This window comes from Triticum urartu, chromosome 2A, assembly GCF_056163025.1.
Source record: "Triticum urartu cultivar PI428250 chromosome 2A, HENAU_Tu73, whole genome shotgun sequence".
Lineage (NCBI taxonomy): Eukaryota > Viridiplantae > Streptophyta > Magnoliopsida > Poales > Poaceae > Triticum > Triticum urartu.
In genome coordinates this window covers 757,415,306-757,431,391 of record NC_141874.1, presented here as the reverse complement: position 1 = coordinate 757,431,391, position 16,086 = coordinate 757,415,306, and the positions used below count along the sequence as shown (strand labels likewise).

The following is a 16,086-nucleotide window of genomic DNA, read 5'->3' as shown; positions in this document are numbered from 1 at the left end:
AGGTTCTCGGTCATGCCTCTAAGACTGGATCAAGTGTTGTTGGTGATCATGTTTTCCGAATCTTAGGATATTGTTAAGTGTAACGATAGTCCTAACACAACATTGAGAGTATGACGTTAGAAAAACGACCATATTGAATTGACCCAAACTTGTTTGTTATACTTTGAGATAATATTGTCTGAAATCAATTATTATAACACAGTGTTAACATGTGTTTTTAGTTTATCAGACCGTGAGAGTATCTTAGTCACTTCCTACTGCATGGTCTACTTTGGGGTTGCTCAAACATCATCTCTAACTAGGTGATCATAATTAGAACTTACAGGTACATCGAAAAGTTTGACAAGGGACTAGATAGCTCGAGAGTGGAATTTGCTCCTCAGACGACGGAGAGATATTCTTAGGGCCCTCTCGGTGTGACATCATCCATCATCGTCTAGCCAGACACTGGTGACTATGTCACGGGGATGGCGAAACACTTCAACGGGAAAGAAGAACAAAAATGGTAACGAGAAGAACGGTATAGTGAGCATGTGCATGACTCAGGAGGATAACGATCGGCTTGGGTTTTGTAAAATATCATGAAGCAAAGGGAACATCACATGATAACCAAAGTTTTACACGAATTTCATTCGTGTAATCATAGGGATCGATATGGACGTCCACGGTTCCGCTATCGGTCATTGTACGAAGGGGTTTCGTTCATGTCTATGACTTACCGAACCTATGGGGTCACAAGCTTAAGGTAATCATGATATGTTGAGTGTTAGTAGGATGAGAGTATCGAGGATTTATTTGTTGAATTATTTCATTAATCTTCAAAATAGTTTCAAGAAGAACTGGAAGCGTTTTGGGGTCATCGGAAGGGTTTCGGAGATTATCGAGCAATACCGGATATTCCCGATAAATAATATATAGGTGGAAAATGTTTTTGAAGGTATTAAATTAATGATAAAAGGCTTTAGTAATTTTTAGAGGGATTTTACATTTAATTTAATATCAACGGGCCTTAAAAGGTCTAGTGGGGGAAAGAGTATTGGGCCACGAAGGCCCAACAGGAAGTGGCGCCCCATTCCTATAAGGGGAGGACTCCTCCCCCTTGGTCGACACCCCAAGGAGAGTCTTTCCCTCCTTGGTGGCAGCCCCTCCCTCCCCTGTAACCTATATATACTTGAGGTATTAGGTCCTTTTGATATACAAGTTTTGGAATCTCCTCTAGTTCATCTAGTTCTAGCTCTAATTCTAGTTGGTCCTGGTTGATCAATTAGATCTTGACCTAGTTCTATAATCCTCATAATTAGAAGCCATGTATGGTTCTAATCTTCTCCCTCTAATTCTACAGCGATGATAAGCTCTAGACGGCAAAGCATTGTCGGATCGTGAAAATCGTACGTTTGCAACCAAGTAGAGAGGTCGTGCTTTCGGTCTTCCGTTCGAGGGATCGTCATCAACGGTTTGAGGGAATCCAAGTAAGATCTACACCGACTTGTCTACTTTCGCTGCACTCCGGAGTCGGTAACGATCGTGATCCAAACCTTTTATACATCTTCATATTGTTCCTGGGTGTTTGTAGAGCGATTTTTTTATTTTCTACTACGTTTCCCAACAGTTCTTGATAACAAAAATGATCTTATCCTAGAAGAAATGTAGCTAGTTATAGTATGGTTATAGATTTCAGAAAATTAAGTAAGCCTACTATAAAAGATCATTCTCCTTTGTCTTTTACAGATCAAATGTTAGAAAGATTGTCTACGGGTATACACTTTTTGCTTTCTAGATGATTATTCTGGTTTTCTCAAATACCTGTCTCTCCTGATCAAGAGAAAACTACTTTTACTTGTTACTTGTTCTTTTAAAACTTTTGCTTATGCAATGTATTTGCTACTTTTGCTTACAGACGTATGTCATTCTGTTTATGCAATCCTCCATGACCATGGCCACGACGACATCCTCATTTGTCTGTTCGCTAGTGATTTGTCCCTCCACGAGCCAATGCTCATCGAGGAGCTGGAGGTTGTAGCATTGGTCCTCCTGCACCCCGCCGAAATGCCAACACCGATGGCGTCAGGCCGTGTCCCATGTCCTAATGTTCATCTCCCGCAACTTCACTTCCTGAAGCTCTTGGCCCTTGAGCTTGCAGGGCATGGGAAAGATAGGGCGTACAACACAAACGCCTCCAAGGCCGGTGAAGATTTAGACAAGGTTGAAAAAGTGTCTATTGTTTTTTTAGTTGAAATATGTCAAAAATGCAATGAATTTGGTCCGGTTTAAATGAAAATCGTCCGGTTTGCATGAATTTTGTTTGATTTGTTTAAATTCTATTGGAAATGTATATGGACATTTGATAGATATGGTTGGATGGCCGACTCCCGTATCACTATCCTATGCCCTTAGAGCATCTCTAGCAGATCCCGCAATGTTGGAAATATGCTCTAGAGGCAATAACAAATTAGTTATTATTATATTTCCTTGTTCATGATAATCGTTTATTATCCATGCTATAATTGTATTGATAGGAAACTCAGATACATGTGTGGATACATAGACAACACCATGTCCCTAGTAAGCCTCTAGTTGACTAGCTCGTTGATCAATAGATGGTTACGGTTTCCTGACCATGGACATTGGATGTCGTTGATAACGGGATCACATCATTAGGAGAATCATGTGATGGACAAGACCCAATCATAAGCCTAGCACAAAGATCGTGTAGTTCATATGCTAAAGCTTTTCTAATGTCAAGTATCATTTCCTTAGACCATGAGATTGTGCAACTCCCGGATACCGTAGGAATGCTTTGGGTGTGCCAAACGTCATAACGTAACTGGGTGGCTATAAAGGTACACTACGGGTATCTCCGAAAGTGTCTGTTGGGTTGGCACGAATCGAGACTGGGATTTGTCACTCCGTGTGACGGAGAGGTATCTCTGGGCCCACTCGGTAGGACATCATCATATGCGCAATGTGACCAAGGAGTTGATCACGGGATGATGTGTTATGGAACGAGTAAAGAGACTTCCCGGTAACGAGATTGAACAAGGTATCGGATACCGACGATCGAATCTCGGGCAAGTACAATACCGCTGGACAAAGGGAATTGTATACGGGATTGACTGAATCCTTGACATCCTGGTTCATCCGATGAGATCATCGTGGAACATGTGGGAGCCAACATGGGTATCCAGATCCCGCTGTTGGTTATTGGCCAGAGAGGTGTCTCGGTCATGTCTGCATGATTCCTGAACCCGTAGGGTCTACACACTTAAGGTTCGATGATGCTAGGGTTATAGGGAATAGATGTACGTGGTTACCGAAGGTTGTTCGGAGTCCCGGATGAGATCCGGACATGACGAGGAGTTCCGGAATGGTCCGAAGGTAAAGATTGATATATTGGACGAAGGGTTTTGGAGTCCGGGAGTGTTCCGGAAATACCGGGTGATGACCAGCATGACCGAAAGGTGTTTCGGGAGCCCCGGCAAGTGTTGGGGGGCTTCATGGGCCAAGGGAAGTGGGCAAACCAGCCCACTAAGGGGCTGTGCGCCCCCCTCACCTATTCCCACGTGACCAGGGGGTTTGGGGCGCCCCATCTAGGGTTCCCACCTCCTGTCTTGGGGGCCAAGTCACCCAAGGGGGAGATCCCATCTGCCCTGGCCGCCGCCCCCCCTAGGGGAAACCCTAGGGTGCCTACCCCTCCCGCTTGCCCCTATATATGCTTGAGGTATGGGGGCTGCCCAACACGCGATTTGATCTCTTTCTTGGCGCAGCCCTACCTCTCTCCTCCTCGTCTCTCGTAGTGCTTGGCGAAGCCCTGCTGGAGTACCACGCTCCTCCACCACCACCATGCCGTCGTGCTGCTGCTGGACGGAGTCTTCCCCAACCTCTCCTTCTCCCCTTGCTGGATCAAGGCGTGGGAGACGTCACCGGGCTGCATGTGTGTTGAACACGGAGGTGCCGTCCGTTCGGCACTAGGATCATCGGTGATTTGGATCACGGCGAGTACGACTCCATCAACCTCGTTCACTTGAACGCTTCCGTTTAGCGATCTACAAGGGTATGTAGATGCACTCTCCTTCCCTCGTTGCTAGATTACTCCATAGATTGATCTTGGTGTTGCGTAGAAAATTTTGAATTTCTGCTACGATCCCCAACAGTTGCATCATGAGCTAGGTCTATGCGTAGTTTGTATGCACGAGTAGAACACAAAGCAGTTGTGGGCGTCGATATTGTCAATCATCTTGACGTTACTAGTCTTATCTTGATTCGGCGGCATTGTGGGATGAAGCGGCCCGGACCAACCTTACACGTACGCTTACGTGAGACCGGTTCCACCGACTGACATGCACTAGTTGCATAAGGTGGCTGGCGGGTGTCTGTCTCTCCCACTTTAGTCGGATCGGATTCGATGAACAGGTTCCTTATGAAGGGTAAATAGAAATTGGCAATTCACGTTGTTGTTTTGGCGTAGGTAAGAAACATTCTTGGTAGCAACCTATAGCAGCCACGTAAAAACTTGCAACAACAATTAGAGGACGTCTAACTTGTTTTTGCAGTATATGCCGTGTGATGTGATATGGCCAAAAAGGATGTGATGAATGATATATGTGATGTATGAGATTGATCATGTTCTTGTAATAGGAATCACGACTTGCATGTCGATGAGTATGACAACCGGCAGGAGCCATAGGAGTTGTCTTAATTTGTTTATGATCTGTGTCAACATAAACGTCATGTAATTACTTTACTTTATTGCTAAACAGTTAGCCTTAGTAGTAGAAGTAATAGATGACGAGACAACTTCAAGAAGACACGATGATGGAGATCATGATGATGGAGATCATGGTGTCATGCCGGTGACGATGATGATCATGGAGCCCCGAAGATGGAGATCAAAAGGAGCAAAGTGATGATGGCCGTATCATGTCACTATTTGATTGCATGTGATGTTTATCATGTTTTACATCTTATTTGCTTAGAACGACGGTAGCTTAAATAAGATGATCCCTCCCTAAAATTTCAAGAAAAGTGTTCTCCCTAACTGTGCACCATTGCGAAGGTTCATCGTTTCGAAGCACCACGTGATGATCAGGCGTGATAGATTCTTACGTTCGAATACAACGGGTGTTGACGAGCCTAGCATGTACAGACATGGCCTCGAAACACATGCGAAACACTTAGGTTGACTTGACGAGCCTAGCATGTACAGACATGGCCTCGGAACACGAAGGACCGAAAGGTCGAACATGAGTCGTATAGAAGATGCGATCAACATGAGATGTTCACCGATGATGACTAGTCCGTCTCACGTGATGATCGGACACGACCTAGTCGATTCGGATCATGTATCACTTAGATGACTAGAGGGATGTCTATCTGAGTGGGAGTTCATGAAATAATAAGATGAACTCAATTATCATGAACATAGTCAAAAGGACTTTGCAAATTATCTCGTAGCTTACGCTTTAGTTCTACTGGTTTAGATATGTTCCTAGAGAAAATTTAGTTGAAAGTTGAGAGTAGCAATTATGCGGACTGGGTCCGTAAACTGAGGATTGTCCTCATTGCTGCACAGAAGGTTTATGTCCTTAATGCACCGCTCAGTGAGCTGAACCTCAAGCGTCAGTTATAGATGTTGCGAACATCTGACATACACGTTTTGATGACTACATGATAGTTCAGTGCGTAATACTAAATGGTTTAGAATTGAGGCACCAAAGACGTTTTTGAAACATCGCAGAACATATGAGATGTTCCAAGGACTGAAATTGGGATTTCAGGCTAGTGCCCACGTCAAGAGGTATGAGACCTTTGACAAGTTTCTTAAGCCTGCAAACTAAGGAGAAAAGCTCAATCGTTGAGCATGTGCTCAGATTGTATGAGTACAACAATCGCTTGAATCGAGTGGGAGTTGATCTTCCAGATGAGATAGTGATGGTTCTCCAAAGTCACTGCCACCAAGCTACTAGAGCTTCGTGATGAACTATAACATATCAGGGATAGATATGATCCTTGAGCTATTCGCGACACCGCGAAAGTAGAAATCAAAAGGGAGCATCAATTGTTGATGGTTAGTAAAACCACTAGTTTCAAGAAGGGCAATGGCAAGAAAGGGATACTTCATGAAACAACAAATCAGTTGCTGCTCTAGTGAAGAAATCCAAAGTTGAACCCAAGCCCGAGACTAAGTGCTTCTGTAATAAGGGGAACGATCACTGAACTAGAACCACCCTAGATACTTGGTAGATGAGAAGGCTGGCAAGGTTGACAGAAGTATGTATTGGACATACATTATATTAAATGTGTACTTTACTAGTACTCCTAGTAGCAGCAGGGTATTAGATACCGGTTCGGTTGCTAAGTGTTAGTAACTCGAAATAAAAGGCTACAGAATAAATGGAGACTAGCCAAAGGTGAGATGACGATAGGTGTTGGAAGAGTTTCCAAGGTTGATGTGATCAAACATCGCATGCTCCGTCTACCATCGGGGTTGGTGTTAAACCTAAATAATTGTTATTTACCATAGTGTGATGGTGTGTCCGAACATCATAACTGCACCCTATTGGATATGATGCATACCATGATGTCTCTTATCGAATTACCACGATAGTTTATGGGTTAGGCATTAGAGACAACCACGTTCACTTTAAATAGGGCACCACGTAATTCCGATGAGATGACACCGTATGAACTATGGTTTAGAGAAACCTAAGCTGTCATTTTTTAAAAGTTTGGGGCTGCGACGCTTATGTGAAAAAGTTTCAGGCTGATAAGCTCGAACCCAAAGCGGATAAATGCATCTTCATAGGACACCCAAAACAGTTGGGTGTACCTCCTGTCTCAGATCTGAAAGCAATAGGGATTGTTTCTCGAATCGGGTCCTTTCTCGAGGAAAAGTTTCTCTCGAAAGAATTGAGTGGGAGGATGGTGGAGACTTGATGAGGTTATTGAACCGTCACTTCAACTAGTGTGTAGCAGGGCACATGAGTTGTTCCTGTGGCACCTACACCAATTTAAGTGGAAGCTTATGATAGTGATCATGAAACTTCGGATCTAGTCACTACCAAACCTCATAGGACGACAAGGATGCGTACTGCTTCAGAGTGGTACGTAATCCTGTCTTGGAAGTCATGTTGCTAGACAACAATGAACCTACGAGCTATGGAGAAGCGATGGTGGGCCCGGATTCCAAGAATGGCTCGAGGCCATAAAATCCGAGAGAGGATCCATATATGAAAACAAAGTGTAGACTTTGGAAGAACTACTTGATGGTCGTAAGGCTGTTAGGTACATGTGGATTTTAAGAAGAAGACGGAAGTGGATGGTAATGTCACCGTCTATGAAGCTCTACTTGTGGCGAAGAGTTTTTCACAAGTTCAAGCAGTTGACTACGATGAGATTTTCTCACCCATAGCGATGCTTAAGTCCGTCGGAATCATGTTAGCATAAGCTGCATTTATGAAATCTGGCAGATGGATGTCAAAACAAGTTTCCTTACCAGTTTCCGTAAGGAAAGGTTGTATGTGATACAATCAGAAAGGTTTTGTCGATCCTAAGGATGCTAAAAGGTATGCTAGCTCCAGCGATCCTTCCATGGACTAGAACAAGCATCTCGAAGTCGGAATATACACTTTGATGGAGTAATCAAAGTTTATGGGTTTATACAAAGTTTGTTAGAAACTTGTATTTACAATAAAGTGAGTGGGAGCACTACGACATTTCTGATAAGTATATGTGGATGACATATTGTTGATCCGAAATGATGTGGAATTTCTGGAAAGCATGTAGGATTATTTGAAAGGTGTTTTTCAATGGAAAACCTGGATTAAGCTACTTGAACATTGAGCATCAAGATCTATAAGGATAGATCAAAAAACGCTTAATGGTACTTTCAAATGAGCACATACCTTGACATGATCTTGAAGGTGTTCAAGATGGATCAGCCAAAGAAGGAGTTCTTGCCTGAGTTGTAAGGTATGAAGTTAAGACTTAAAGCTCGACCACGGCAGGAGAAAGAGGAAGGACGAAGGTCGTCCCCTATGCTTTTGTCATAGGCTCTATACGGTATGCCATGCTGAGTACCACAACTGATGTGTGCCTTGCCACATGTCTGGCAACAGGGTACAAAGGTGATCTAGGAGTAGATCACCAGATAGCGGTCAAAATTATCCTTAGAGGAATAAGGATATATTTCTCGGTTACGGAGGTGATAAAGAGTTCGACATAAAGAGTTACGTCGATGCAAGCTTAACACCTAACCGGATAGCTCTCAGTAGAGATATCGGATACATATAATGGAGCAACAATTTAGAATAGCTCCAAGTAGAACAGTTATTTGAAATGGCTCCAAGTATAGCGTAGAGATTTGCAAAGTACATACGGATCTGAATGTGACAGACCTGTAGACTACAACCTCTCTCACAAGCAACATGATCAAACCCAGAACTCATTGAGTGTTAATCACATAGTGATGTGAACTAGATTATTAAACTCTAGTAAACTCTTTGGATGTTGGTCACATGGCGATGTGACCTGTGAGTGTTAATCACATGGCGATGTGAACTAGATTATTGACTCTAGTGCAAGTGGGAGACTGTTGGAAATATGCTCTAGAGGCAATAACAAATTAGTTATTATTATATTTCCTTGTTCATGATAATCGTTTATTATCCATGCTATAATTGTATTGATAGGAAACTCAGATACATGTGTGGATACATAGACAACACCATGTCCCTAGTAAGCCTCTAGTTGACTAGCTCGTTGATCAATAGATGGTTACGGTTTCCTAACCATGGACATTGGATGTCGTTGATAACGGGATCACATCATTAGGAGAATCATGTGATGGACAAGACCCAATCATAAGCCTAGCACAAAGATCGTGTAGTTCATATGCTAAAGCTTTTCTAATGTCAAGTATCATTTCCTTAGACCATGAGATTGTGCAACTCCCGGATACCGTAGGAATGCTTTGGGTGTGCCAAACGTCATAACGTAACTGGGTGGCTATAAAGGTACACTACGGGTATCTCCGAAAGTGTCTGTTGGGTTGGCACGAATCGAGACTGGGATTTGTCACTCCGTGTGACGGAGAGGTATCTCTGGGCCCACTCGGTAGGACATCATCATATGCGCAATGTGACCAAGGAGTTGATCACGGGATGATGTGTTATGGAACGAGTAAAGAGACTTCCCGGTAACGAGATTGAACAAGGTATCGGATACCGACGATCGAATCTCGGGCAAGTACAATACCGCTGGACAAAGGGAATTGTATACGGGATTGACTGAATCCTTGACATCGTGGTTCATCCGATGAGATCATCGTGGAACATGTGGGAGCCAACATGGGTATCCAGATCCCGCTATTGGTTATTGGCCGGAGAGGTGTCTCGGTCATGTCTGCATGATTCCCGAACCCGTAGGGTCTACACACTTAAGGTTCGATGACGCTAGGGTTATAGGGAATAGATGTACGTGGTTACTGAAGGTTGTTTGGAGTCCCGGATGAGATCCCGGACATGACGAGGAGTTCCGAAATGGTCCGGAGGTAAAGATTGATATATTGGAAGAAGGGTTTTGGAGTCCGGGAGTGTTCCGGAGGTACCGGGTGATGACCAGCATGACCGAAAAGTGTTTCGGGAGCCCCGACAAGTGTTGGGGGGGCTTCATGGGCCAATGGAAGGGGGCAAACCAGCCCACTAAGGGGCTGTGCGCCCCCCTCACCTATTCCCACGTGACCAGGGGGTTTGGGGCGCCCCATCTAGGGTTCCCACCTCCTGGCTTGGGGGCCAAGTCACCCAAGGGGGAGATCCCATCTGCCCTGGTCGCCGCCCCCCTAGGGGAAACCCTAGGGCGCCTCCCCCTCCCCCTTGCCCCTATATATACTTGAGGTATGGGGGCTCAGCCCTACCTCTCTCCTCCTCGTCTCTCATAGTGCTTGGCGAAGCCCTGCTGGAGTACCACGCTCCTCCACCACCACCACGCCGTCGTGCTGCTGCTGGACGGAGTCTTCCCCAACCTCTCCTTCTCCCCTTGCTGGATCAAGGCGTGGGAGACGTCACCGGGCTGCATGTGTGTTGAACACGGAGGTGCCGTCCGTTCGGCACTAGGATCATTGGTGATTTGGATCACGGCGAGTACGACTCCATCAACCTCGTTCACTTGAACGCTTCCGCTTAGCGATCTACAAGGGTATGTAGATGCATTCTCCTTCCCTCGGTGCTAGATTACTCCATAGATTGATCTTGGTGTCGCGTAGAAAATTTTGAATTTCTACTACGATCCCCAACACGCAAAACCTCACCAGCTCGTAAAATTCAGGCCATTTTGTAGGTTCTTGGTTTTTCACGGGCCGAGCAGATCCTGCAAAAGCCCAACGGCCTATAAATACAGACGACCCACATATGCACCCCTCCGGTGCTATATGTACGGGCCGAGGGCTTTTAGGGTTAGAAAACCCTATCCCATTTTCCGCAATCCGCCTACCCCGCCGCTAGCCCTCGTCAACTCCGGCGACAAATTCCGTCGCATCTCCTCCATTTTTTTGCCTCCTAGATGGTTGGTGGTGTTGGCGGTTGTGGCGGGTTGCCTCCGGGCAAGCTCGCACGGCATGACGCGGAGGCCGACAACTCTAGCCAGCCCGCCGTGGATCCACGGCGCTTGAAGCAAGTGTGAGACTACAGGCAAAGCCCTTGGGCCGGCTTCCACGTGCTCCACGACCAACTCTTTCCGCACTTCAAGAGGTGTTGGGAAGCCGATGTGGAGCTCATCGCCATGGAGAAAGATTTGGCGCCCGGAGAAGAACGTGTCACCGACCGCCACGCTGCCGCCAAGGAGGAGCATGACCTCCCCAACACGCTCCGCAAGACGGCGCGAAGTTTTACCTCTGTTTCGACGAGTGAGGACGCTGTCAAGCTAAGCTTAAATTTCTAGAGCGAATTTCGTATCCATATGTACGCACTATGGTGACGAACGTGTTCTAGCTGCAAAGCTTTTATTTAAATTTGCAGTAACACTTTAAGGGATCTATTTTGTCTGATCTACCACGCTCCCATAAAAAGGATTTTGCGGTATACAACAAACTGTTTTATTTTTTTGGGATACCCTAGAGATGCTCTTAGATCCTTAGGGGCGTGTTTGCTGTTTTAGATTTCGCGACATGTGTACGCTAAAAGAAGAAACCTTATGTTTCATGCAACAATCAAATCCATGACCGTGTGAATAAGAAATTAGTTATAGGTCCATCCAATCCAAGTGCAGTCGACGACTCGAGGTTCGCCTGCGCTGCAGGTGCCGCGTACATACACTAGTGCAGAACCGGGTAATAGCACCGGTTCGTAAAGGCCTTTATTGCCGGTTCCATAACCGGCACTAAAAGGTGGGCACTAAAGCCCCCCCTCCTCTTTAGTACCGGTTTGGCACGAACCGGCGCTAAAGTGCCACTACGTGGCACGAGCCAGCTCCGGGGGCAGGGAGCCCTTTAGTACCGGTTGGTGACACCAACCGGTATTAAAAGGTTGGGGGGTTTTGGGTTTATGATTTCTTTTTCATTTAATTTTGTGTTTTCCATTTAATTCTTTTTTGTTTGCTGATATTTTACGATACTACATATTGTACACGTTATGCATATATATAAATAGAATTTCTAGTAGAACCGATCATATATATATCATCGAATGTCTCACAACCACCATTAATTCACACATACACACATGTATATATATACAATTAGCTAGCTATATACATTTTCTCCTAATTGGTGCCTTCGGAGCCAGTGGCATTAGCCTAATTGGTGCCTTCAGAGCACGATGACAATTGGAAGTGGTTCGTGGGGGCGGTAGCGGGTAATAGTATTCTCCTTTGGGATCTATGACCTGGTCGAGCAAAAATCCCGCTATTTCCTCTTGAATTGCTTGTATGCGCTCCTCTGCTAGGAGCTACTCCCGCACCTCTCTGAATTGTTAAGAAGGAGATCAATATGCAGGTGTATTAGTTGTGTGACTAGATATCGATAATGGTGTAAAAATTGTGAATAGTGTTCTACAAACGTACCCAGTCCTGTCTTTGAGATCTACTCCTTTCGGACGCCATCATGTGAATGTTCTCGCAAACGTAGTGTGCATACAGATCAGTCCCCGACGCCTGCTTCAGGGCCTTTACGACAATGGAATTTGATCAGATAATAATTAATCAAGCATGTTAATTAAACAGATGGCAGCTAGCTAGCTAGTACTACTTAATTACTTACCTTGGGTCGATACCATTTCAGCTTTCGTTTTCATTGGCCTGGAGTGACGCTGATGAACTTTGCCCAAGCCCTGCCCGCCGACAAAGAAAATGAATAAAGGGGTTATTAAATAGTTCATATCAGGAAATGACGAACTAAATAGGCCGAGATATAGTTAATAATGATTGAAATTACCTGTTGACTATCCCAAACAAGATGGTGTAGTCACTTTCTTTTTTAAGTAGTGAGTTCAGTACTTCAACTGTTCCTTCATCAACTTTAATGATTAACAAGATCCAGTGAAATCTGCATGCACATCCGGTTCACATACCTCCTAGATAAAAATATCTATGTCAACTTAATGGACATAATTTGTCATAAACACGAAATGCAACAAATACTTTTAAAAGAGAATATACCACATCCGAATCATAACAAGGACGAGGGCCGACGGGGACGGATATCAAAACCATGGCACTATGTATAACAAACAACGTACGGGTAAGATAATTATATGAGTAACTATATATCCAAATCACACAAACATCAATTTTTTATATAAAATTTCATGAACAAGAGGCTCACCACAAGGTGGTGCCGGCGACGGGACGGTGTGGGTGATCGACGGTGGTTACAACGGAGATTTAGAAGACATTAAGTAAACCACACCTACATATGCAAACTAAGTGTTATTTTGACCTCAATTTGCATATAAATCAAATACTACCACATATACACTGGTAGAAAAAGGGCCTATAGTCCCGGTTCCTGATTTTTTGTTAATATAAGTTTTTTTTTCCTGTTAATATAAGTTTTTTTTCCGGTTTGTAAGGGCTCCATCGCTAATAAGCAGCTTTGAGGACCTCCAAGGTGGCTCCCCAAAAATGAAGCCATTGACGTTGAACGAATCAGGCCGGGGCAAAACCCCGGACACGCCATCAAACTCCAGATCTGACACCCCACCATGACTAAGACGCTCAAGGAGGAAATCACACCTGCCATCCATCAACCATGAACCCGGCACACGTTCCGTCTTTCAGATGTCGTCGATGCAGACCACAATATGCATCCGCTCCTGGATTATCTTCCAAACTCCGCGCCGACGTTGGAGCAGACGCCGTCGCAACGGCGGAGCCCGAGGACACATGTCCACCACGAGGATGCCGCCGCCACACCATCTTTGCTTGAACAGACTGTATTCCAAATTCATCCCCAACGATAGGACCAATCATCTCATCTGAGGAGGATTTGAAGAATTTTTTCGCCACCATCGCCGTCGCCGAAGGCAAGACAATGAACAACCTAAAAAACTAAGGTATTTCAGCCTAAAACTATCCACACGCGTGGATCCGACGACCCTCCCTCACCGCCGACAACCAGGGTCGTCGACGAGGGGAGCCGCCGGAGAACGGCGGTGGAGCGCGAGCCGAAAGCTAGATCACTTTTCCTTTCTTCGGGAGGAAGATAGGAAAACGATATGGATAGGTAATTATACTACTGACTAGTGGGCTCCACACTTGACGTGAAGGATTTATACGGGATCTCTTCTGTACACACGTTATCCAGTAAAAATATTGTAAAAATGTTTTACAGTTTATTCTCTAAAACGATTTTAGAGATGCTGTAACCCACGCATTAGCGGGGCGATTAGCGAGCGCACGGGAAGGGAAGCGTCCACGAATACTTTTCTGCTAAGAAAACACCAGCCATATATTTCCTGGGTCTTGGGCGGCCGCTCTCCGTCGCGCTAACTCCACCGCCGCCGGACTGATTCTTGGAGGGCTGATTCTGGCGCACTGGTTTGACGGGGAGGCGAGGCGGCGCAGTCTGGCGCCATCGTCCGTCCCCGATTCGCCCTCACCGCAGGCAGGGCAGGTACACAGCAGATCCCTTTGCTTCCGTGATTGCTACTAGATGCGAATTGATTTGGGTAGGTGTTCACCACCGATCTCGTCTGATCTGGCCGTCGTCTCCGTCACGCCACCAGATTGCTAATCGTTTTCGGAATCCAACTCCTCCACTCCCTCCAATTCCGATTCTAACACTCTGATTTTGCAGGGAGGCAGCGGCATCATAAATTCAAGGCTCGAACGCTTGATTGGTGAACACAGAGCTGCAGCAGGAGGGGGATTAGATAGATTACTCTGTTATTACTATTAGGTCTTCTGTCAAATCGCAGTGGGGATGTCTAATAAGCGCCGGGGATATGCCGGCGACGGCGGTGAAAAGAGGTCGCGGCGGATCAAGCATCTGTACCTCGTGTTGGATGACTGGACCAAGGGGTACAGCATCCACAAGATCCAAGCCGACAGCTTCGACTCTGACTCTGACTCTGATGACCAGCACAGCGGCGCTGCCCGGCACCTCCCGGAGCCTCCGACCCTGCGGTTAGAGTGCCCGGTTGGCACTGTACCCCATCCCGGCATGTCGTTCTCTGCCTTGGGCACCAACATCTTCACCTTCATGAACCAGCGATGCAGCCTCATCTACGACACCAAGACGGCCGCAATGACGATTGGCGCCCATGCCCCTGCTGACATGGTCTGTGGCTTCGGCATCACCGTGGTCGTTGGTGAGATGCTCTATGCATTATCTTACCACTTCCGCGTGAAACAACACTCCTTTGGGGTCATGTCATGGGGGTCCACCGCCCCGGATGCGCTGCAACAACCAACCGAGGGCTGGTCCTGGAAGACTCTGCCGCCACCACCGCCAACGTTCCACCGCCGAGTCAACTCCTATGCACTACACCCGGATGGATGCACCATCTTCATGTCCACAGCTAACTTCATGACGGCACCTAGCAAAGGTTGCATGGGCACCTACTCATTCAACACCAAGGATTCTGTGTGGAGATGGCATGGGGAGTGGGCCTTGCCATTCACCGGCCAAGCTCACTTTGACAGGGAGCTCAACGCTTGGGTTGGCCTTGGGTGGGATGGCTACATCTCTGCTTGCCAAGTTGCCTCCCCCAGCTGCCACAGCACGACTCCAACGTTGCAGCTGGACTGCCAGACAACCAAGGAGAAGTTGTTCTGCAAGGACCGGAAGCCGCACATGGGAGCCTCTCTCACCTACATGGGCACGAGCAAGTTCTGCCTCGTCGAGTGCGTGAAACGGGAGCGAGTGGAGGAGGAACAGGATCTCGGAGACCATGATGGCTGTGTGCTCCATATCACCATATTTGAGCTCAAGTTCAATCACAAGGGAGAGCTGCGGATCACAGATCACCGCTCCACGCGCTCCTTCATAGTGTCTAGTCATAAAGATCACTTTATGCCTGTAGCATTTTGGATGTAGAAACCCGTTTGGCTTGTTCCAAAATCCTTGCTTGACTGTCACTGGTTCATGTTGTGCTTTGTCCTCCTAGAAAGTGGAATCAATAAAAAGTTTTGTTTGCTTGGAAGTTGTGCGATACTTGATCCGTGTATTCTATTTTTTGGTATGCTAGTTATTGATGTACTCCCTCTGTCCAAAAATAAGTGACTCGGTTTTGAGTCACTTATTTTGGGACGGAGGGAGTATTGTCACTAGATCTCTTGCTGAAACATATATATGTGGGAAGATGGCCATGGTCCTATGGTTGAACAAAACTAACTAGATCTCATATTGAACCTTATTAATCATTGATCCTAGTGCACCTAACAGTGGATAATGTTGTACAGGTATGTGTGGCTGGGCCATCGATCTATTGGGCGCTCATGCAAGGAGCGGTTGAAGGATGTGCAAGGGAGGGAGGGAGGGTGGAAGCGCATGCAGAAAACACGACAACGGCAAAACGCTGGAAGCTGCGCCTGCAAAGGAGCCTGTTGCTGTTGCTAGAGTATATCAAAGGGCAAAAACAAGAGAGAAGAACATGC

At 46.0% G+C, this 16,086-nt stretch overlaps 1 protein-coding gene across 1 annotated transcript; it reads left to right on the top strand.

The window, feature by feature from the left end:
- Positions 1–13,901: 13,901 nt before the first annotated feature.
- Positions 13,902–15,643, top strand: LOC125540820 (uncharacterized). Its single transcript, XM_048704370.2, has 2 exons — positions 13,902–14,101; positions 14,285–15,643. The coding sequence occupies exon 2, from the start codon at positions 14,411–14,413 to the stop codon at positions 15,524–15,526; it is 1,116 nt and encodes a 371-aa protein (XP_048560327.2). The 5' UTR covers positions 13,902–14,101; positions 14,285–14,410; the 3' UTR covers positions 15,527–15,643.
- The last annotated feature ends 443 nt before the right edge of the window (positions 15,644–16,086 follow it).